Source organism: Sus scrofa, chromosome 11 (genome assembly GCF_054392235.1).
Source record: "Sus scrofa isolate SSC_HxYL_T2T_F1_AM1 chromosome 11, Sscrofa_HxYL_maternal_Yorkshire_Landrace_v2.0, whole genome shotgun sequence".
Classification (NCBI taxonomy): Eukaryota; Metazoa; Chordata; class Mammalia; order Artiodactyla; family Suidae; genus Sus; species Sus scrofa.
Window position 1 is genome coordinate 72,122,777 of NC_139393.1, and position 23,549 is coordinate 72,146,325.

A 23,549-nucleotide genomic window follows, 5' to 3' on the forward strand; every position below is an offset into this window, starting at 1 on the left:
GAGGGAGAGGGGATGTCAAGGCTCTGGTATTATCTTGCCCAGTGTAACATCCTTTTCCCATAAAGACTGAGGTTGCCTTCCTGAAACAGCCTATGTTATAGCCATGGCATCAGTCGGCAGTCATAGACATCTATAACCTTACAGTGCACATGAATGAGGGCTGCATTTCCACTACCCTGAGGACTTTTGGAGACAAACCCCACAAGGCCTGCAGATTCTCCCTGGTGGGGAGAGGGCAAGGAACTGCATGCAAGGCCCCGAGGCTGACAGCCCTGCTGACAGTTATCATTCACTCTATGTGACACCTGATGGTTGTTAGTATGTCCTTAATTCCCTCATGTTCAAGGTCTGAGTACCTTCGGTAATAGACGGCAAGCAATTTATAAGCACTGACTCGCTCTTTATGACAAACTAGAGGGCAGGTATCATTATTTCCTTGACAGAGAGAAAATCAGGCTGAGGGATTAAGAGCACTCACTGCCCAAGTGTAAGTCAATTAACCCATCTATGTGGTAAAGCTGAATGTCAGAGCCAACTCTCTCTGCTTCCCAAGGCCATGATTTTAATCAAAGCCACTCTGTCTCAGAGGGAGAATAATCAGGGTTAAGGATGCCCATATATGACTACAGGCATTTTTCCCTCTAGACTTTGTTCTTTATGTTTAGAAAGCACCCAAATCTTACTCAGCTAACACCCAATAACCTTCACATTACTGTACATCTTATTAAGCACCTGACAGAGAACAAATTCCCTGGGAATCTGGCATACATGAGGCTCTATGACCTGAAAACACATGGCACACATGCTAATCCTCCTATAGCAGTGCCTGTGGCAGACATTGCTAGTTGATCACAGCACTGTTCAGACCGAATGTGGATGTGGCTCCATCATTCAGGCACAGCCAAATGAATAGAGTTGGCCAATGCCAACCTGGTTTTATGAAGAGATTCGTAAGTGACAATTTCTTTGCTCACATTTGCAGAAATGTGCAAAGAAAAAAATATATAATTAGCTGTAGATCTGTCAATTAAGATGACAAAAGTTAACCTAAGATTCCAGAGGCAGCAAGGCAGTAGGATCCGAAAATAAACCTCAGGACTTTAGTGGTGCTTCAGAGCACAAGGATGAAGCAGGGCTATGCTGGAGGGTGACTCCAGCAGTTCCCTTAAGACACACCATCGTTACTGCAGAAAGAAAACAGTGGTGTTACTAACCCACCACCCAGAGAGAGAACACAAATAGCTCTAGTGAACCATCAACCACACTTGGTTATCTGGGGTGTGGAGGAGGGAGCGTCTGGGTTGAATTCATTGTCTAACTTCTGCAGCCAATTTAGGGTGCCAAAAATCTCAACATTCCACACAGATGAGGCCAAAGTTCTCAGACTCTCCAGGTCAAACACTGAGAAAATCCTCTACTGCTTCTTGAAAAAAGCCTCGGGAGATGCTCTTCTCTCCACGTCCACATAGATGGAAAGAGGCCCTCACCCCAGGCAAAGATCTCTATCAAATATTCCTTCTGGAACCACCCCTCTTTGCATGTACAGAGACCTGCTTTGCAACAAGACCGCTGAGTGACTCCCCTTCATGAGTGGCCTCAAGTCATAAAGCATCCGAGGCCCTCTATATGCAGAAGGCTGGATGGAGCTCTCACTTCCTCTCCTGCTTCCCCAGGTCCTGCCTCCTACCACGTCACATGGTCACACACACCTGGACTCCGCTGCTCCGCTGTCCATTCAGACTCCTCACAAACCAGACCTCAGGGGGTTGAGCTGCTCCCCTTGATGAGTGAGAAACGTTTCTACAGCTTTTAGGAACCTGATGCCCGCTATCTTTTACTCGAATGCACAGGATAAGTGCCTCTTAAGAGCTTATTATTCAAAACAATGCACACAAATACCACAACAAGAAAACTCCTTTGTCTTGATGAATTTAGATTTTTCCACTTAATAGATACAGAAAACCATGGGACTCAAAAGGCTTTTCTTGTTGGCTGGACTTCCAGAAAGTTAAGTTGGTATTAACTTGCAGGAACTACCCGTAGTTGGGGTTTCAGATACAACCATGTTCCTTTTTACCTTTTGTCAATCATCCATAGACCTTTAAAAATAAAAAAGTTAACAGGAGTTCCCATTGTGGCTCAGCGGTAGCAAACCTGAGTAGTAACCATGAGGATACAGGTTTGATCCCTGGCCTCGCTCAGTGGGTTGGGGATCCAGCATTGCCATGAGCTGTGATTTAGGTTGAAGACGCAGCTCAGATCTGGTGTTGCTGTGGCTACGGTGTGGGCCAGCAGCTGTATCTCAGATTCAACCCCTAGCCTGGGAACTTCTATATACCAGAGGTGGAGACCTAAAAAGCAAAAAATAAATAAAAATACATTTTTAAAATTTTTAAAAAGGTAACAATTCTATTCTCATCCTTTTTTGTTCTAATAATGATGAAATTTTCGGTGCATTAACAATGAATTATTTCATCCTCTATGATTACCTACAGCCTAGAAATGATGATAAAATGTGTTCCCCATTATTCCAAACCTGGAAGTTGAATGGGGCAATAGATTAAATGTGTGCTGAACTGATCCCCTATGTGTCCTCCCAAGGAGATTATTTTCAGCATCCATTTGAGTGACCAGCCTTGGGGAGGGAGGACCACAAATAGTGTGGCATAACAGCAATTACTGGTGATGATAAAGAGCAAACCTGAAAAGAACAGGGCTTATCTTTTCAAAACATTTAACAACTGCAACTAATGTGACATCTTTCAAACATGTGAAAGAACACATTTTTCAAATATATACTTCTGACATATACTTCCTGACACCTATTTTCCTAAACTTTTCCATCCTTTGTCATTTCCAGTAGCTTCAGGAGAAGAAAAACTCCCTATTTTCCTTCTACGTTAGTTCCAACAGGATGAAATATTTTATTTTTTAGAAAAATGTTTACTGAGCAGCTGCTCTGTTAGGACGTACGTCATGAGCAAGACAGAAATGGTCCCTGCCCTCATGGTGCTCACATTCGTCCTCCTTGTGCTAAAATGCAAAGCTGCAGCTCACCCGGCACCAGCTCCATGTGCCATAAGGGCCACACTGACTCCCACTGCCCATGACATTCAGTTACCTAAGGTTCACTTGGTGAGAAATTCCAGAAGACAGAACCTGCAGGATTTCAGGGCTCTGGTTAATTACGGCATAAATGGAAGCCAGCCTGCATCTCCATCCCACCCCGAGAGCCCAGGTACTCACTTGCGCATTCCAGGCGTTTCACATCTCGTGACGTCTCTAAGAAATATCTCCGAAGAACAAAGAAAATGATGCCAAGTGGAATCAGGAGAATTGTGGTCCAAGGAATCACCACCACCATCACGCCCACCACACCCATCACAAGAAGAAATGTCTGAAAGAGTGAAAACAGATACAGAGGCATCTTTATCAAAGATTCTTTTCAAAGATAAATTTTAACGGGTTGTTTTGTTAGGATTAAACTTTTTTCCTCGAAAGACTTGTTGGAGTGGCAGGGAATGCTTTACCGTCGAAGAAATTAAATCATAGGTGGTCCTCATGATATTTGCTGCATGTGTCAAACACTCTGATGAGATCTTTCTAGGTATTAGTTCTTTTGATACGCTCATAGCCCTATGAGGCAGGCATTGCTAGTTTTAACAGATGAGAATATCTGAGGCTGGAGAGTAGGCATTGAATCCCACACTCTCAGGAGTCAGCAGGTGTTAGTAGAGAGATGAGCAAGCAGGTAGCATAGATGAGGGATCCAGAAGCCTCAGTTACAAAGTAGGGAGAAAGGGCTAATTATAAATTTAGTGTCCAAAAAAGTAGGAAAAAATTCGCATGTTGGTGTTTGGAAGTGGGAATTTCTCTTTCCTGGTTTTCATCCATAGTTAACATTTACTGAGTGCTGACTGTGTACAGGCCACATGTTCAATACCTCACCCTATTACCTCATCACTCCTCACAGCAGCCCTACTGAGTAACGGTATGATCTCATTTTACAGATGGGAATACTGAGGCACAGGGAGAGGAAAAGCAACTTGGCAAAACAGAAGTCACAGAGCCAGGGAGCCCAGTTATGAGCCACTGTGACATATTTAAGTTTGCCCCAACATATAACCCAACTTGCCATCACTATGCTAAGAATTCAGATATCCATTTCAAAGGCTAATGGTGAAAACAACGGCAGATGCCATTCACCAGGTGTTTACGGTATGCAAAGCACTGTGTAAGAAGTCCCATGAGGTGATTTTATCTCGGGAAATGTCCTCAATCTAAACATACAGCAGGAAGAATAAAAACCGAAGCACTGGTCGATGCTGATTTAAGTATCCACTGTTATCAGGAAAAGTATGACACATGGTGCACAGCTTCAGGCGATAGGAATGCAAGCAACACTCAGTGTCCCTGTGCTGGAAAACCGGGGTGGGCTGGTGGGAACGGGCAGATGCACTCGGCCTGGGCCAAGGCCTCCAAAGTCTGTGACCTCAGATGGATACAAATCCATGACCATCTGGACAAGGCACAGAGCGCTGGGGAAACACAGGAAAGAATATCTGAATGCTCCTCTTAGAGGGTTTCTTAGAGGAAAGTGTGGCAGGAAAAACCTGCAAGTTGTAATCACAGTTGACGGACGTTGTTGACCAAGAGAAGGCTGGGTTAGGAAGGTTGAGAGGCTTGTCCGACCTAACACCTGGGTCCTCTGGACCCGCCTGGTTCTGCATCCTCTCAGCACCGGCACCTGCATCCTGAGCTCACCAGCCCAGGGCCTTCCCCACCTCCTCACCCAGGGCAGCCGGCCTGGGTGCATCTCTGAGGGATGGACTAGCAGGGAAATCCCTGCATCACAGAGACTTGGGTTGTCGTTTCACAGCTCTTCCAGATCAGTTTTCTCAGAGGAGCCTCACAACCATTTTGTGGATGATAACAGCCAGAACCAACATTTCCATTTGCAGGTAAAAAACATGAAGCTGGGAGGGTACGTGGTTGTCCTAAGTTTCCCAGGGAAGGTGCCACAGTCATGGAAAAAGACAGGAGCAGTTGGTCCTCAGGGAATCCCAGTGCCACAGCTGCAGGAAGGAGGAGCCTGGATGGAGGAGGAAACTTCCAGAACTGTGACTCTGTGGCCAGGAGCCCTTGTGAGCCAAACTGCATTATCTGGATGATGCCAGTGCTTTTCCAGTTTCTCCCAGTATGCATCCACTATGGTATTGGTATGAAACTCAGAGTGAAAAAAAATCTCAGACTGAAGCAGAATGGAATTCTGAAGGAACAAATTCCAGTCAGAAGTGGAGATGAATAAGGCTGTCTGACCTCACTCCTGTTACACCTACAGCCATCCCTACAGACACATCCCACCCTGCTACACACACCCTTCATGTCACGGGGAGCAGCCTTCCAGCCCCTTCTGGGTCTGGTCTTAAGTAAAGTCACTCAGCTTGCCATCATTAGCTACCAGGGGAAAAAAAAAAAAAAAAAAAAAAAAACTGCTGAAACATCATTTATAAAAAAAAAATCAAAATTACAGTTTATTAGCAGATTCCCATCATTTGATTGGACGAGTACCCGTTTTAACAATCTGCTTTTCCCATGAGGGCCTTTCATGACTAACCCAGCCTGGCAGGTTAGCTGGGAAGCAGAGGTAAGATCAAAATGCAGAGCTCTGCCCTGGTCCAGGAACTTCCACATGCTACGGGCACAGCCCAAAGACAACAACAACGGGGCTCCACAGGACCTGTGTCAATGCTTTTCCCTGGGGAGCCATGAAGGACCAGTAGGAAACTGTTGCTCTCAGAAACTCCCTAGTCAGGGTGAGTCCTTCAGATTTCATTCCCTTTCAATTCTGAAGCAGTTCAAGAGGATTTCTGTAAGAGGTTTTCTACATCTTCTTTTTTTGTTTTGTCTTTTTAGGGCTGCACCCGCAGCACATGGAGGTTCCCAGGCTAGGAGTCTAATCGAAGCTACAGCTGCCAGCCTACACCACAGCTCATGGCAATGCCACATCCCCAACCCACTGAGTGAGGCCAAGATCGATCTCACAACCTCATGGTTCTTAGTTGGATTCGTTTCTGCTGCACCAAGACGGGAACTCCAAGTTTTTCTACTTCTAAGTCATACTATAGCCAGCCTCATAGATGATTCGATATTATATTACAAAAACATACATATATACACACACACACACACACATATAATGTATGTGTTTACATTTATATATATCTTTTTTTTTAGAACTCATCAAAACAGTTTATTAAAAATATTTAATGCAACCTCTATCTATGTATATACATTTGTGAATCTTTTACTGCCAGCTGTCTCAAACTCTTTATACAAGTTAGTTGAAGACAAAAATAGTATCCAAACAAAAAGCCAACAATCTAAAGAAGGAAACAGGAAATTCTGGTGCACAACAAACATCCCTTCCTTGAAGCCAATCTCATCTCTTCCACACTCCCAGGAATTCCAAGGAGCATAACCCAAGCTACACACTCAATCCGCAGGCCCCCCCCCCATATGTAATTGGAATTCAGGCTCATCTGATGGCCCACCTTCCCACAGCCAGTGCCTCTGTACCTCTGTCACACTATGTCACAGAGGCAATGATGTGGGAGAAAGAAACAATGAAATGCAAGGGTCAGTGGTGCTGAGACAAGGAAAGGCAGTTCTACTCTTTGCTTCTACAAAAGCCAATGACCCGCCCCTTATGCTGAGTCTCAGGCTGGCTTTGTTCTCAGTGTCCAGAGGCAGCAGCTCCTTCTCCTGCGCTCCCCCTTCTGGGAAGAAATGACTGGGGGCACCTGCTTCCCATTTTCTTTTTCTTGGACATTTCCACTTCCTAAAGCTGCAGTCAGTGTGTTTTGACTGTGGGGAGGAGGGAATGACACGTTCCATGGTGGTCCCACCACTGTGGGCACTGGGGGCTCAAGGGCCTCAGGAATAGTCCTTTGTGTCCAGGAAAGGAGATAAAAAGTCAGTTTTTAAAGCAAAGCCAAGCTCTCAATTTTTCTTTTTTTTTCCTGAATGGGGTGTGTGGGGAAGAAAGGCTTTGCAATTTAGTTTTCCTCAGTCAACTACAGCGTGTTGCTGAGGGTGGCTGACTGCAACTTCACATGCTCAGAGCAGTCCCAACCCTTTTTTTTTAAAATTGAAATGCTTAAATCCAGCTTTTGCATCTTACCTTCATCTTTACCTGTTTTACCAGTAGGAAGATTTCTTGGGAGTGATTTTAATGACAAGAATTGTAGATAATCAAGATTCCTTAATGTTATCTTGGACTTTGGCAAATTGTATAAAAATTACATGAATTTCAAATATTTAGTGTTCAGTGGTCTATTTTGAAAATAACTGACTTTTATGTGAGCGTCTACATGGGAAAGGATCCATTAAACTCTTCAAGGATTACAAACCTGGATTCTCTGTGCAAACTCATGAGGGGATATTTATGGGCCCAGAAACTGTAACAAGAACTTTAATGCAACATCATGCCATTATCAGTCTATTTCTCCCACTCAAAAAGACATATGGTTTTTTTTAAATGTAACTACCCATTACTGAGTGCTCAACATGGACTTAGATGTTACGCTAAGAGTTTTATTACCAGGACTTCATTGTGTCTTCCCAACGACCCTCCTGAAGTTGGTCTTATTTCCCTACTTTACAGAGAAGGAAAGTGCGGCTTTGTGGGGCAGAGGCAGGAAGGGGGGAGCCAGGACTCAAGCGTGGAAAGGGAGACCGCAGGCCCCGCTCCACCACTCTCACAGCGCTGACCTCACACATGGTTGTCAGGTGGAAGCGCACCACACAAGCAGATTTTCTTCATGCTGCCTGCCTTCCTCCTCTGGAAGGCGAACGGCTCCAGTTTAGCCACCAACTATAATGTGACTGGACAGGCCACAGATCTGGGAGGGATGAGTCAGTGTACGCGATGGCATCCACACTCCTGATTCCCCTCTGCTGGGACAGGGCCTCTGAATGACATCACCTTAAGGGGATGGACTGTCCTGCAGTGGGGACCACTGCTCAGAATCCAGGGTTTTCTTCAGCCATACTTAGCATCACTATTATAAAATATTAAATAAATTGTCTGAGATTTTATTTAAGGGAATGAGAAAGTATTAGATGAGGAAAAGTACAGAACACTTAACACTTTAGAAGTGATGCAATTAAAAATGAAAATGATCAAGTATCTTCCAAAGCTTGTCAAATATACCAAGGATGAGCAGAATTAGCAAAGATGAGTTCAAACACACTGGGCACTATGTCCTTTAAAACAAAACAGAACAACCCTTTTCAAGCCCCTTCCTGACCCCACTCTCAGCAGATAACAGAAAGAAAAGACTGGCTCTCACAGGGAACTCAGCTTCTGGCAGCACCTGCTGCCCTCCACCCACAGGGGCCTTTTCCTCTCATCTGGGATCAAAGGTCACCTCCTGGAAGCTCCGCCCACCTCCTCCTGGACCAGGCTCCCCACTGCCTCCAACTCCACAGCCAGTTTGCCTTCCAGGACTTTCTGCACAGCCCTCTCGCACAATCAGGATCCAGAGGCAGGCAGCAAAGGGGGTGTCTCTGGACGTCCCCTCAGGCGACTAGAGGAGACCCATGAGGGGAGGGCTTCGTGCCTGACTCCCCCCTGAGCCTCAGGGCCTCAACGTTGGTCCCTGTTTGGTGAAGGGAAGGAGGGAGAGAGGGAAACACCACCATGTCCTCCTCCGACCCACAAACTAAACCCCAACAAGCAGCAGCCCCTCCTCAAAACCTTCATTCCCAACAGGCCTCCCTCCTGTTTCAGTCAGACTCCTTCAGAGCAGCCTGCCCACACCTCCGCTCCCTCCAGGCCTCTTCCAGTCTCAGCCCTTGGCCCTCTGGCCTCCTCCCAGCTGAAACCTTCTCCTCTGGTCACCACAGGCTTCCTGGTCCCACATCAGCCAGCAACTCTCCACGGTCGTAGCTTCTCCTTTGCCTTGAAGAGACCTGTCCTTCCTCGGTTCCCCAACCTATTCCCTCCTCTCTTCCCTGCTGTTCATATGTGTCTCCTCTGCTCTTGCTCTGAATAGAAAGGCCTCCATAACCTTCTGATCTTGGCCCCTAAAAATGCTTCACTCTCTCTAGGCAACCTCACCCATCTTCAAAGATTCAGCTACTACCTGCTCAGTGAGGATTACGCAGGTGCTGAGCTCACCCCAGGTCTCTCTCAAACACCAGATTCTCACTTCCAATTAGATAAAGTATGTCTGCATCTGAAGGTCCCAGAACGTCAAGATAATTGACCTAAAAGTGACAGAGCTGGGACTGGAAATCAGTGAGACTAGCGTTTTCTCTCCTCACACCACTGAGAATGTTTTACACGGAAATCAGGCAGCATCCATCACTGTCCTTCACACCAAGGAAAAATATGTGACAGTTTCTGATTATGAGGACTAATTAACCATGTGCTCAGCACACAGCGGGCAGCCAGCTCTGCAAACCCAGCTTGCTCTAAGCAGTAGCAGAGTTACAGGACCTTTCGCAAAATGTTTTCAAATTAATTAACAATCACTGTCAAAATGGGTTTGTAGGGAAAGACTGCTTCTGAGGATAAATTATGTAGCTAAACTGAGCAGGACACAGTTATAAAATGAGTTTGCAGAACGGGAGTTCCCGTCGTGGCGCAGCGGAACTGAATATGACTAGGAACCATGAGGTTGCGGATTTGATCCCTGGCCTTGCTCAGTGGGTAAGGACCCAGCGTTACTGTGAGTTGTGGTGTAGGTCACAGACGTGTCTCGGATCTGGCATCGCTGTGTCTGTGGTGTAAGCAGGTAGCAACAGCTCTGATTAGACCCTTAGCATGGGATCTTCCATATGCCACGAGTGTGGCCCTAAAAAGACAAAAGACAAAAAAAAAAAAAAAAGAGTTTGCAGAAAAGAAAAACATCAGATCTCTTTGCAGTAAAAGTACTCTGCCTCTGAGGCTCAGCTTACTTCTCACTGGTAAACAGTGGAAGCCTTTGCCCGCAGGCTACATGGTTTGCAGTCAGATATTCATGGCTGCATTTCTGCGCACAACTTTTGATAAATGCTTTTCATTTCTAAAAAGAACACGTGGAAATGAAGAAAATCCTCACAGCCTAAATCACTGAAAAGTAGACAGAATTAAATAACAGAACAAACATCCCACAGGAGCAACAATACTGAATGAGATGAGAGCTGAGGTGACCCAACATCATTCTTTAGAATCTCAAGGTCACAGACAAAACAAAGCCTGGAGAGAAGCTATTTTGTGGATGTCTCTGTCATTTTTTAAGACACCTTAAGACAGAGCAATCGATGGATGAAAAGAAAAACTGTCTACAAAGACAGAAAAGACATCTGACTTTGACAAAGACAGCTGACTTTGATCCTATACTGAGTTACTGGTTTAAAGACTTTGTATCATCAATAACTGCTTTCTATTGTCCTTGTTCAAATATTATTTTCACTTTAACATTACCGATCCTTTCTTTGAATGTAACCACACCTGGATTTATCCAAAACAAAACAAAACAATGACAACAACAAAAAACAGTGCAGTGAATATGTTTTCTGGTAACACAGTGCATCATTTCGTTAATCTAGGCTCTCTTTCCATAAGACGTGATATTTCTATATTATGAAATGTGCTCACGGTAAAGGGAATCCACGCCAGATACCTGGACGGCAGAGGGAGACCTACTCACCAAGCATGTCGCTGCTTCAAATCAACCTTGACGTGACTGTGTGCCCACTGCTGCAGCAGGTATTACTCATGTTAACTCAGCCTCCCAATCACAACCGCACCTTTCTCTTCCAAACACAGCCTTTTACTAAGATAACAGGACACAGCGCCAGGCTGAAAGGCCCACCCTTAAACCCCATGAAAGGCCTTAAAAAAATAGTTGCTTTGCTTCCCTGTGAGAACTTTAACGTGGCTATTACTTTACCTGCACGAAATCTTGAAAGATCTGGGGCAGCAAGTCATCCATATGCCCAGTGTCTTTGGAGAAACGATTTAAAATTCTTCCTGCAAGAACAGAACATGAGAAATTATTCATTTCCCCAAATAGACCCTTGAAGAGAAACAATTCACGAACAAATCAAAATAATATTTTTTAAGTATATCTATTCAGTATATCACAGATTCATGTGAAATAAGCCCATGTCAGTGGTAAAGAAAGTGAAAATACAATGACACTTAAAAAGAAACAAAAATGCCACCAAATGGCAATGAGTGGAGCACTGACATTGAGCTCTGAGTTTTAAAAGTATGGGGGTGGGATCCTGCGGCAGCATCGGGAAGGGCTGGTGCATTTGAGAATGGTCCCTCCTTTTAGATCCATCCCATCTAAGACTCGTTCCAGGTGCTAAGTCGGTGAATACACAATTGCAAAATATTTAAGTTAATCCTAATTATGACTCTAATTTTGCTTTAGTTATCCAAATAAATTTTGCTAAGTGATACTTTTTAAACAAAGATAATTTTAACCTCTCTGTAATTTTTCCCCTCAAGATACAACAGAGGACCTTACATTTTGGGAAATTGTGGATTCCTGCCACTTTCAAGTTATGAGTTTCCCAATGGAGTTATAATGGTTATTTTCAGAGGTGTACTGGGTGTGATGAATACAGACTCCTGCATAAGCATCCAAGGAGACTAGAGGGATGGCAGCAGAAAAAAAGAAATATTACTTACTAACTAAAAGTCACTTATCCTCATTGATTTTATTTACCTTCTCAGAATCCACAAAAATAGTATATCCTAGAGGCTGCAGGATTAGAATGACAATTTCTAATAAATACCTAGTGTAAACTAAAAATGCTGGCTGTCACATCAGTAAACAAAGGATGCTGCAGCCATCAGACACTGCAGCCACCCCCCAACAGGGCACCCTGAGGAAACAGGATGAGAAAACACAGGATACTGGCCCCAGATGGCTGGGGTGCAGATGAAAGGAATGATTTCAGACTCTTGTATCTTCTCAAACATAGAAAAACACTAAATTCCTTAACGTGAGATACCTGGTTTGCTTTTATTAAGAGTAATCATTTGATGTTTTGACAACCTGGTCTTTGTGGCAGAAATTCCTATTATCCTGGCTGCCCCACTTGCCTCTCCGAAGCAGTCTCTGAGAGTGACCTGAGATGCTGTGTCATAGGCTTAAGTCCTCAGTTTTGCCCACTGAATAAAATACACCTCTCAGCATTTAGGTTGAGCTTTTTTTTTTCAGTTGACACTAGTTTTATAATGATCAAATAAAAAGAAACTGATGTTACACACACACACACACACACACACACACACGGGATATATTTGGAGTAGCAACTCTGGAAAAATGTCATCTAGGCCCCCAAACTTCATTTGTAATTGACTCTTCAGGAGGCCAGCCTGCAGGTGAGATGTGGGCACTCTAGGTGCTCTTCCTGACCTCTGTCAGGAGACTTCCTCCCGAGACCCTTCACACCAAGACACAACCAGACCATGAATGACCAGAGGCTGGGGACTCAGTTTCCACTGCCCAGGACATGCTGGCTGCCGTTCTCCATAAGGTGCCTGACTCACCGGAAGTAAAGGATGTGCCCAGGCCAGGAGCTGAGGACTGGAGATTGTCCCCCTTGACCAGGCCATTACAGGTGGGGCCTCAATGTTCCTGTCTCTACCTTAGGAAATTCAGACACCAGAAACTGTCTTTTGGTGACACTTTTGAAGGACCAGTGACAACCTTTCTGAGCCTCTTAGGGATCCCGGCTTTGGAGGGTGATTCTCAGGATTAAAGGGCTCCTGAATTTGAAGAACCCAGTCTCCAGGCCAGGTGCATTAACAGGTGCTCAACCACCAAGGTGAGAAATGACTTTGATCCCCAGGTTCTGCAGCATCACGGCCCCTGGGAAGGTCTACCAGGCACCATAGGAAGGGCCATGTGATAAAGTGAAGATTCTGACTCAAGAGTGTTAGGGGGGAGCTAGAGAGTCTTCATTTTTTCCAAGCAGCCAGGTGATGCCCTATCTGCAGTTTCCCAGACCAGCTTTGAGGGCGAAGAAGATGGGTTATTATTTAAATGGGTCTGCTTTAGGAACATTAAAATCAAATTAGAAATTTTTCTCCATATTCTTATGGATTTTGCAGCCAGCCTAGTTATTTTTTAACTCCTCAAAGTAGCAATACCAAAATAAGGAAAATATACATCAAAAAATGTTAAAGGCAGGAGTTCCCACTGTGGCACAGTGGGTTAAAAATCCAGCTGCAGGGGCTCAGGTCACTGTAGAGGTGTGGGTTTGATCCCCGAGCCAGCACAGTGTTGCCACAGCTGCAGTATAGGTCACAGCTTTGACTCAGATTCAATACCTGGCCTGGGAACTTCCACATGCTGCAGGTGCAAACAAGTTAAAGGCATAGTTTAAATGCTTGCGGTTTTTTTTGATGGAAAAAATGTAACTGTTTACCATAACAGGATTCAGAAATACTCAAGTATGATTCAGCCAAGAAAGTTTTGAAAGCAATACTGGAATATTTTTAAGAAGAAAAGGCTACTTAGAGATGAACAATATGTGAAAATCACCCCTTTACCTTTCACCAGATGTGAGAGTCTTAAGGTCTGAGAGACTCTGGTGTTGACAACTAGTGTAAAATTCAAGGAAAGCAAATAGGATGAGAAAAAAACACACACCCCCCCAGGATGGAATGTCCAAGATGGTCAAAAAAATAAACTCATTCACCAATGAGCTGAGTATAGAAAATGTGAGATAAGAAAGTTCAGTGGTTACCTCCTTGCACTAAGCAACATTAAGAGACTAGGCGTTCCCCTTGTGGTGCAGTGGAAATGAATCTGACTAGTATCCATGAAAATGTGGGTTCAATCCCTGGCCTCGCTCAGTGGGCATTGCTGTGAGCTGTGGTGCAGGTTGCAGACACAGCTCAGATTCTGCATCACTGTGGCTGTGGTGTAGGTTGGCAGCAGTAGCTACAATTTGACCCCTAGCCTACTGAGTAGTTTGCTGTTACATAGTAGGATCTCATTGCTTATCCATGCCTGGGAACTTCCCTATGTCATGGGTGCAGCCCTAAAAAGCAAAAAAAAAAAAAAAAAGGAAGGAATGAAGAAAGGGAGGGAGGGAGAGAGGGAGGAAGGGAGGAAGGGAGGAAGGAAGGAACATGAACATTAAGAGACTATTTCAGAAATATTTCATTGGGCTTTGTGATAGACTGTTGTAACCAGAACGGTGATTCTAAGTTCATGGCCTCATAGTACTAAAGTTTTCTTAAAAGTCTCCAAATGAAATCCTTATGATGAATTCCCTTCACACACATTCTATGACTCTTCATCCATATGACAGGTGGCTCCTGCTGAATTAGCTCCAGGGATGAAGAGGGAAGGGGGACTTACCGTGAACAGGGGAACCCAGTCCATTTTCAGACTGTTGTGTTAGACAGGGCTTCCTCATATGAAACTGAACCTTCTTTCTGGAACATCCAACCTCTGCTGCTGATTCTGCCCTTAATAACCACACAGAGTGAATCTGATTTCTTTTGATATGATAGCCTTTCACCTCCTTGAAGGAAGTGAATTCCTTGAGTACTTGGCTGTCCTACAAAACATCTTACTCCCAGTACACCTAAAGTGAACAGAAAGAAGCCTTTAAAGTTGACCCATAACTACCCTACACTCAATCTCTCAAGCTCAGCCTTAGGTCTCTGCTCAAACTCACATAAAAATTCATTCAGTTTTGACGTCTCTTGACCTCACATAATTACCAACAGGACTCACCCTGTCATTTAAAATAAACTCATTCACATCCACCTTTCTTTAGCAAATCAAAGCTACCATGTTTCTAGGAACAGTGAGGAGAGAGGAGACAGAAGAGAAGTACCGACCTTCCCTCTCTTCCCTCACTGCTGACCGTGGGTCCTTATTCTGATGGGGGCCCGCTCCTCTCTCTTCTTCCCACCAACAAGGTCCTCGATCCCGGCCAAATCTCTCCAGATCTCAGCCTTAGCCCTTGCTCCTCCTTGAGACTCTGGATGACAAATTTAGCTCCAGGAATCTGCCACTCACATGAGCCCCTTTATCTTTATTGGACAGGTTGGAGTAACTGTGCTGCCCTCTCAGGAGCCCCCACAGCCCTGGCACAGCTAACTGACCAGAAGGGCCCAGGGGGAACTAAGCCACTGACTAACTACCAATCATTCTGATTTCCCTGCCAAGAACTATGAGGCCAGGAGAGAATCAGGAAAGTGGAGCAGACTCACCACACCCAGCAAAGGTGACAGGCAGAGGGGCTTGGGAACATGCAGGAGCCCTGTGACAATGGCCCCAGCTCCCATAAGGACCCAGTTCCCAGCTGCAGCTCCCAGGAAAGTCAGCACTGCTCCAGCTCCACAAGATGCCCATTTCCTTTCATTCAAGTCCTCCTCCTCTGAACTAACCTGGGTAGGTTCTGCCCCTAGAACCCAAAGCCTGGACTAGAACAACCACCACAGGGACAACAACTGATGCTTACTAAAATTAAAATGAGAGATTTTTGTAAGGTTAAAATTTCAAATTACTAAGTACCTTTGAAATAACAAAATTTATTTTAGTCATTTTAACAGAACATTTTTCATGCGGACAAGAGACCTTTGTTGACTTTTAATTTTATTTCTTTTCCATTATGGTTTATTACAGAATATTGAATATAGTTCCTTGTGCTATACAGTAAGGTCATGTTAAACAAAAGATAAAGAGCATAAATACGTCTTTTCATGAGAACCCAGATATAATATTTTGAGTATCGATGGTTTAACTGCTTTTAAACATGTTCTTTTTGGTTACTTACAGTTACTTAAGATACACTACAAACCCCATCCCATCCAATAACTTTTTTTTTTTTTTGGTTTTGACTATAGCACATGGAAGCTCCTGGGCCAGGAATAGAACATGCTCTACAGCAATGACCCAAGCCACTGCAGTGACAATGCCAGGCCCTCAACCTGCCACATGAAGAAGGAACTCCCCAATTATTATTTAATTAAACTTTACTTACAATATTGTACCAATTTCTGCTATATAGCAAAGTGACACAGTCATGTACATTTATACATTTTTCATATATACATATACAGATACACACACACATATATATGTATATATGTTTCTATCATGATTTTCCCAGGAGATTGGTCAGAGCTCCCTGTGCTACACAGTAGGACCTTACTCTCTATCCATTCTAAGTGTTTAATAGTTTGCATCTACCAACCTCAAACTCCTATCCCATTGCACTCCTGCCCACCTTCCCCCCGGCAACCACAAGTCTGGTCTTTATGTCTTTGAGTCAGTTCCTGTTGTGCAGATAGGTTTTCTGCCATATTTTTTTTTGTTAAAGTATAGTTGATTTACAATGCTGTACCAATTTTTGCTTAACAGCAAAGTGACCCAGTCACTTATATTCATTTCTATTGTGCTCTATCCCAAAAGACTAGACATAGTTCACTGTGCTACATAGTAGGACCTCATTGCTTATCTATTCTAAATGTAACAGTTTGCATCTACTAACCCCACACTCCCAGTCTATCCCACTCCTTCCTTCCCCCTTGGCAACCACAAGTCTCTTCTCTACGTCTCTGGGTCTATTTCTGTTTTGTAGATAGGTTCATTTGTGTCCTATTTTAGATTCCACATATGAGCGATACCATATAGTATTTGTCTTTCTCTTTCTGACTTACTTCACTTAGTATGAAAATCTCTAGTTTCATCCATATTGCTTTGAGTTGCATTTTGTCCTTTTTATGGCTGAGTAGTATTCCAATGTATACATGTACCACACCTTCTTAATCCATTCATTTGTCAATGGACATTTGGGTTGTTTCCATGTATTGGCTACTATGACTAGTGCTTCTATGAACATAGGGGTGCATACATCTTTTTGAATTGTAGTTTTTCCAGATATGTGCCCAGGAGTGGGACTGCTGGATCATATGGTAGCTCAACATTAATTTCTGAGGAACCTCTACACTGTTTTCCATAGTGGTTGCACCAATTTACATTCAACAGCATAGGAGAGTTCCCTTTTCTCCACATGCTCTTTAGCATTTGTTATCCATAGACTTAGTAATGACAGCCATTCTGACCAGTGTGAGGTGGTACCTCATTGTACTACTGATTTGCTTTTCTCTAATAATGAGTGATGTTGAGCATATTTTACCATGCTATTAGCTATGCATGTGTTCTCTGGAAAGGTCTATTTAGATCTTCTGTCCAATTTTCAATTAGGTTGTTTGATTTTTTTGTTGTTGAGCTGGATGTATTGTTTGTGTGTTTGGGAAATTAAGCCCTTATTGGTTGCATCGTTTGGAACTATTTTCTCTCATTCTATAGATTTTCTTTTTGTTTTATTTATAGTTTCTTTGCTGTGCAAAAGCTTTTAAATTTGAATAGGTCCCATTTGTTTATTTTTGCTTTTATTTCATTGCCTTGGGAGACTGACCTAAGAAAACATTTGGACAGTTTATGGCAGACTGTTTTGTCTATGATCTCTTCTAAGAGTAAAAATACTCAGTGTTTATCCAAAATGTATAAGGGACTCATTGTGTTACCTAACACTCAAACTTTATTCTCATCTGACTACTTGGATATAGCAAGAACCAAGAGACATACACCAGAAGGCCAGGTTGATTAAGCCTGAAACTCCTACTGTCTCCTTTGTCAAAAAAGATGTGAGTGGATAGAAAATGTGGCACCAAGGGGAATTAAAGCTTCTTTGGTCGAGTTTTAGAATTCCCTAATGTAGCAGTGAAATCTACTCACCTGGTCTAAAGATTGAGAATTTGTTAATAAATAGCAGCTTATCTGACTGTAGGATAAACCACTGACTCCTGGATTACAAAGGTGCTGCCTTTTATTACTCTGGCTATTTCTATCTACAACTATTCATTTAATCTTGAAGTCAAAGAAGAATAGTTTTCTAGTAACACTGATTAGTCATCACCCTGAAATAGCTAGTTATCTTCCTTTCATTTACAGGACTATGTCAAGACTGACACTGAAAAGTTGGTACCAATAAGAAATACTTCTGTCCATAGCATTGTCCATTAGTGAAACTCATTAAGCCATATTTGACTCCCTTTTCATTTTTATGCTAAGTAAAAAGAAGAATATACATAAAATTTATATTGGCATGTGGTACAATTTTAAGATGTTATTGTCATTTTATTATCCAAAAAGCGAAAACAATAAATTTATCGTTCCCCAAAAGAAATAAATTTTTGAGCCCAGGCAGTCTGATACTAACAGGAGATAAAAGGAAAAAATTCTAAAAATAATGACTACATATACAAAAAAAAAAAAAGACTACATACAAGAAAGTAATCATTTCCTTCTTAATTTATCTCTAAATATTAAATGATGATGAAAAAAATTAACCCATGATTCTGAGACTATTTCAAAGCACCACTGCTGATCTGACACGTAGAATTCTTTAACGTAAGAAAATACATTTAAGAACAAACCCAGATATACGCCGGTATCTGTTCAAGTATCTTTGTATAGAACAGAAAGAACTGAATACAATGATTTTCTTACCACACCCTCAAAAATCTCTATTTTTCAATTACATGCCTCAATCAGAATAAATGATAAGATCAGTCACTGAGCCAAAAGAACACTTCTAGAAACAACCACATGAATATCAGACAGAAATCACTACCTAATTATCGATTTAAGCATCCCCAAATCAGGGCTTAGGCTGTGAATCAACCAGGGCCGATGCTCTGGTTTCTGCTGCTGTGTGAACAACACGCTGCCCTGCAGCACTGCTTCCCCCAGCAGCAGACCCGGAGGCAGGACTTTCCCACCATGAGGAGCACGACTGCATTTGGAAGAACGTCTGGGCAAGCCTAAAATAGACTTTCCAAGTGTTCAAGAGGCTGAAATGATTCCCCATGGGATATGATCTATTAAATTGCAAATGCAAAAAAGAAAGAAAAGAAAAGAATTCCAGAACAGAGAACTTGATTTTATGATGGCTTTCCATTTAACAACAGGATTTTAGTAAATTTCCACTCAAAATATATTTCGAAGATTGCCATCTATTTCTAGATATTAAAGAGTTTCTACCTAAATGAGGGGAAATTTCTAACAGATTAATCCTGGTTTCCAAGAATGGAAAGCATACGCAACACACACACCATAGCTGATTAAATGATAACACTACTTATGGAGAAAATGCCATTGCTAATGTCTGACCTACTGCCAAAGCATCTGTAACCTGATTCTAAAAAGCTCAAAGGGAAGTGCGTGTGGATATTTACAAAGGTTAACGCTGGAAGTGCTGCTTCCCTCTTCCTCCCCTAACAGACTTTTCAGAGAGGAGCTCTGCACCCAGACAGTCCTGATGGGTCAGGAGAGCATTTCAGCTTCATCAAGAAACCAGGCTGAGTTTGCTGTAATCTCAGAGATGATGATTTTAAATAAAGAATCACTTTATTTCTGAAATTCCGCTCACACTCCCACTGGTATGATTTCATTTTGAAAATGATCTATCTTAAAGTTCCAGGAAAACAGGTTTTGAAATTTCCTGAAATCAAGGACAATCATTACATAATTGATTATGAAAAAGAAATACACCATAGGGTTATGCTTGTAGGTATCTGTGTTTTGTTTATAAATGCATTGAGCTCTCCAATCTACAACTGTATTAAATTCTGAATCTGTATCTTTTCCATATGCAGTCGTAGAATATTGACATTTTTTAAAAACAATTCACTGTCAGCAATTATTTAAGTGTGCAAATGCCTTGAAAGACAGGGACTTTTTGGTCCCAATGCTTGGGACCACAACTGACAACCGGTAGATGACCAATAAATGTTTGATGAGTGAAAAGGCCACTCTTCTGACCTGAGGCCAAGAGAGGGGCAGTGACTGGCCCAGCTCTCCCAGAGCTGTGTTCCAGCACAACTGGGACATCACGACATCTCCACCTACCTCTCAGCTTCCTGTCCAGTAACAGTTTTTAGAGGTCTAAGATGTTTAAAAATGGATTAATTCCTCCTCTTTATCTCTTAAGGGCCTGAGGTTTGTACAGTAGAACTATCAGGTATCAACTATTTAACCAACTTAAGTGCCAAAATTCATCTTCAATGTAGAACTACATCCCAGAGAAAGTATTAGGTGTTTGACAGTTTCATTTCCTTAATTGACAGACAACAGAACTTGGAAGCTTGGAAGTCTGGTTCCACGAAACACAGCTTCCAAAGAACCAACATGTGTGGTTTTTATTTCATGCCATCACATACCAAAAACAAAGTCCATCATAAATAATCTACTATGAATTCCCCTTTTGCAAATAAACTATAGGAAAGAGATTGATTGACTCTACCACCAAAAGAGTAAATAATTCAAGGTCCCTAAACATTTTGGGCAAAGTAGGTCTATCTTTGCAGTACTTATTTGGGCTTCTACTTTCTTGAAGGAATGAAGTCCTGCTAAGAGATACAGGAGGGGGAGGCAAGATAAACACTAGGGTCCTGACTGCTCTAAGATGAGTGGCCCTGAAGCTCTAAACTTGCTCCCAACTGTTTGAATAACAAATGCATCAGCATCTGGAGGAGCCTACAGGTCTTGAACATGAAGATCCTGGTGAACTGTGGTCATGAGCACTCAGAGGCTATGATAATAGAAATCCAGTCCCACTTAATCCTCCCAACTTTATGACTGTAGTTTTCACATTAGCTGACAAAGTGGAGCAACTTCACAGCCATATTAGCAGGAACTCCTCCAATCACTTTCTCATACTGGCTTCATAATAAATAAGGTGTATGAGGGGCCTCTGCAGTTTACCAGCCAGTGCTCGGCACGGTGCCTGGACTGAACAGCATATGCTGAGTAAATCTACACAAGATATTTCCCTGAACAGTCTTATTTCATATTCACAAAAGTCTTGTGAAACTGGAGAGGCAAAAGTTATTTCCAATTCACAGAAGAGGAAGTTCCCAGACACCAAATCATTGTTCTTCACGGGTCTGTTAGATACTGACCGTGCGCTAAGTGCTGTGAGTGTACTGTCCTGCTTAATGCCCACAGTATCAAGATATAGATAAGATACATGAGGAGAAAACTGAGAAACAGAGAATTTCAGTAAGTAGCACATAAACATCAATATAACTAGAGCCATCTATCACTATGAGTAACTAGCACCAGGACTGAACCCAGGCACTTGACTCTAGAGCCCGTACTTACAACCATGATGACACCCTGCTTTGAGATTTGCCTGCCCAGAAATACTCACCTGCTTTAGCCTTGGTCACATGCCTAGTTGAAGGTCAGGCCAAGGCTACTCCTCTCCTCCCTCCAGCCCACCTCCCTGCTTCTACTGGTCCTGTCAATCATCGCCTGCAACAACAAAGCTGTCCTGGGACTCACCACTAGTCCAACCAACTGAACAGAGTGGGCATGCATGCTGATGAACTATTCGTGAGCGAACCCAGGTCAGGAGCTACCTTCAAAGCAGGACAGGTCAAAGGCCTCAGGGCGGAGGAAGCAACCACTGGGAAACCTCCAGGGACACTCATATTGAGAATCTTACTCCTGAAGATCCACCTGCTACAGGCCACACAACCTCTCACATGGCACTAAAAGTCCACTGTAAAACTACAGAATTAACTGTATTGAAGAGGATGTTTACATTTCACCAATCTTGGGTCTTAAGAATCTTTCATTACCATTTTAGGTCGCAGCATGTGCCAGAGCTCTGTGTTTCCAGAAATGGATGGACAATGAAAAAAGACACCCACAGCCTGTCTCTTACAGAGATTCACTGTAAGAAAGTTCTTCCTAGAAGACAACCTAGCTTAACACTTTGTAACACAGCCAACCTTTTAGCAACTAGTCAACAACACTGACACATGACTGTAGGGTGTTTCATATGCCACACAACAAATGGATTCCTAAACCATCCTACAAAGTGAATGTTCATTTACATTTCTGTACACACATAAACTGGCATAAAATCTCATATGATTCTATATTCAGATTTCGCTTGGTAGGAGAAAAATATCAAGAAAACTTTTTGTAGAAATGGATCAACATGCACAGTGACTGTCTTCCAAGCAAGCATCTTCTCCATTTTCAAATATCAAACGTAACCAAGCACTAAATGTGTAACAAGACATATTTACTGAGAAATTTGGTCTGACTCACCTGTCGGATGTCTATCGAAGAACAACACCGGAGCTCTCAAAACGGACTCCAACATTTGCTTGTGCAGAGTTTGTGAAGAATTAACAAGGATGTAGAACATCAACAGAGACCTCGAGATGCCAAATAGCACGGTACCTGCAGTGAGAACTGGAACAAAGAAACATCGCTCAGCACAAGGTCTCTGCCTTTTCTTCAATGATGCTAAAGCATGGAAGTCAGCTTACAAAGATATGATGTATTTTATCCTATAAATATACCGTATATATAAATTCATATGTAGAATATACAATAAATTTATATTTAATGGATTCGATAATAGTTTAATATATTCACAAGATACACTTATAAACAATATAAAAATCACTATAGTCCTCTCATTAAATAGAAATGAGATGGGGAGTTCTTATCATGGCTCAGTGGTAATGAACCAGACTAGCATCCACGAGGATGAGGGTTTGATCCCTGGCCTCACTAAGTGGGTTAAGGATCCTGCACTGCCGTGAGCACAGATGCAGCTCGGATCCTGCTCTGCTGTGGCTATGGTGTAGGCCAGCAGCTACAGTCCCCAATCGACCCTAATCTGGGAACCTTCATATGCCGCAGATACCGCCCTAAAAAGACAAAAACAAAACAAAACAAACCTCAAAAGACAGAAAACCATAAAAAGTAATTGATCCTCCTTTCTCCATGTTTCAAATCTTACTATTTACCACATGTTTCATAATCTAAAATGAGGAATACATTGATACCAGCATGAATTAACAGGGAACAGGAGATATGACTGACCATTTCCATGTAAATGGTAAATTTATACAGAAATTTACTTCCATACAAAGTAGCTATTTCCATGCCCAAGTAGTTTAAAGAGCATGAAAACAACATATTTACTTGTAAGTGGAAAATTCCTTAAACGATTTAATTGTAAGAAAATATAAATTGTATTTTAACACAAGATAATTAATCTAATGAGCAAATAATCTATCACCAAGTGTTTTATAGCAACGTGAAGCATTTGGAAATGAACATAATCACTTAAATGTACAGTTTATTAATGACATAAATGGGTACTTACTATTCATATAAAAATTAAAATAGATCTCTGAACAGTTCTTGAAGCCACAATGCTAACCAGAGTGGAGAAACCTTCTGTAATATTCAATCATTTTTTTTCCTCTTCTGCTAATATATCCTTGTTATTTCATTTCTGAAAGTTGCTCAAATTCCTGATTCTATCAACAGGCATCTATCTGCCTTAGCCCACCATCCTATATGAACGCATAACAGAATCCTTTCCTTTTTCCTTGAAGCTCCCCTAGTCCACTAATTCAGAAGGCAAACAACTAATGGATTTAGGTTTCTTAGCAAGTGATCAAGGTAATAAAT

At 42.4% G+C, this 23,549-nt stretch overlaps 1 protein-coding gene across 4 annotated transcripts in view; it reads right to left on the reverse strand.

Moving 5' to 3' along the window:
• Positions 1-23,549, reverse strand: part of LOC100738425 (ATP-binding cassette sub-family C member 4) — a 151,718-nt gene that overhangs the window by 48,157 nt on the left and 80,012 nt on the right. For all 4 annotated transcript variants that reach the window (XM_084982144.1, XM_084982145.1, XM_084982142.1 and 1 more), the window contains 3 exons: positions 22,167-22,313; positions 10,944-11,023; positions 3,247-3,397 (listed from right to left, as the gene is read on the reverse strand). In XM_084982144.1, the coding sequence (XP_084838270.1) occupies positions 3,247-3,397; positions 10,944-11,023; positions 22,167-22,313 (378 nt within the window). The remainder of the gene's footprint in view (positions 1-3,246; positions 3,398-10,943; positions 11,024-22,166; positions 22,314-23,549) is intronic.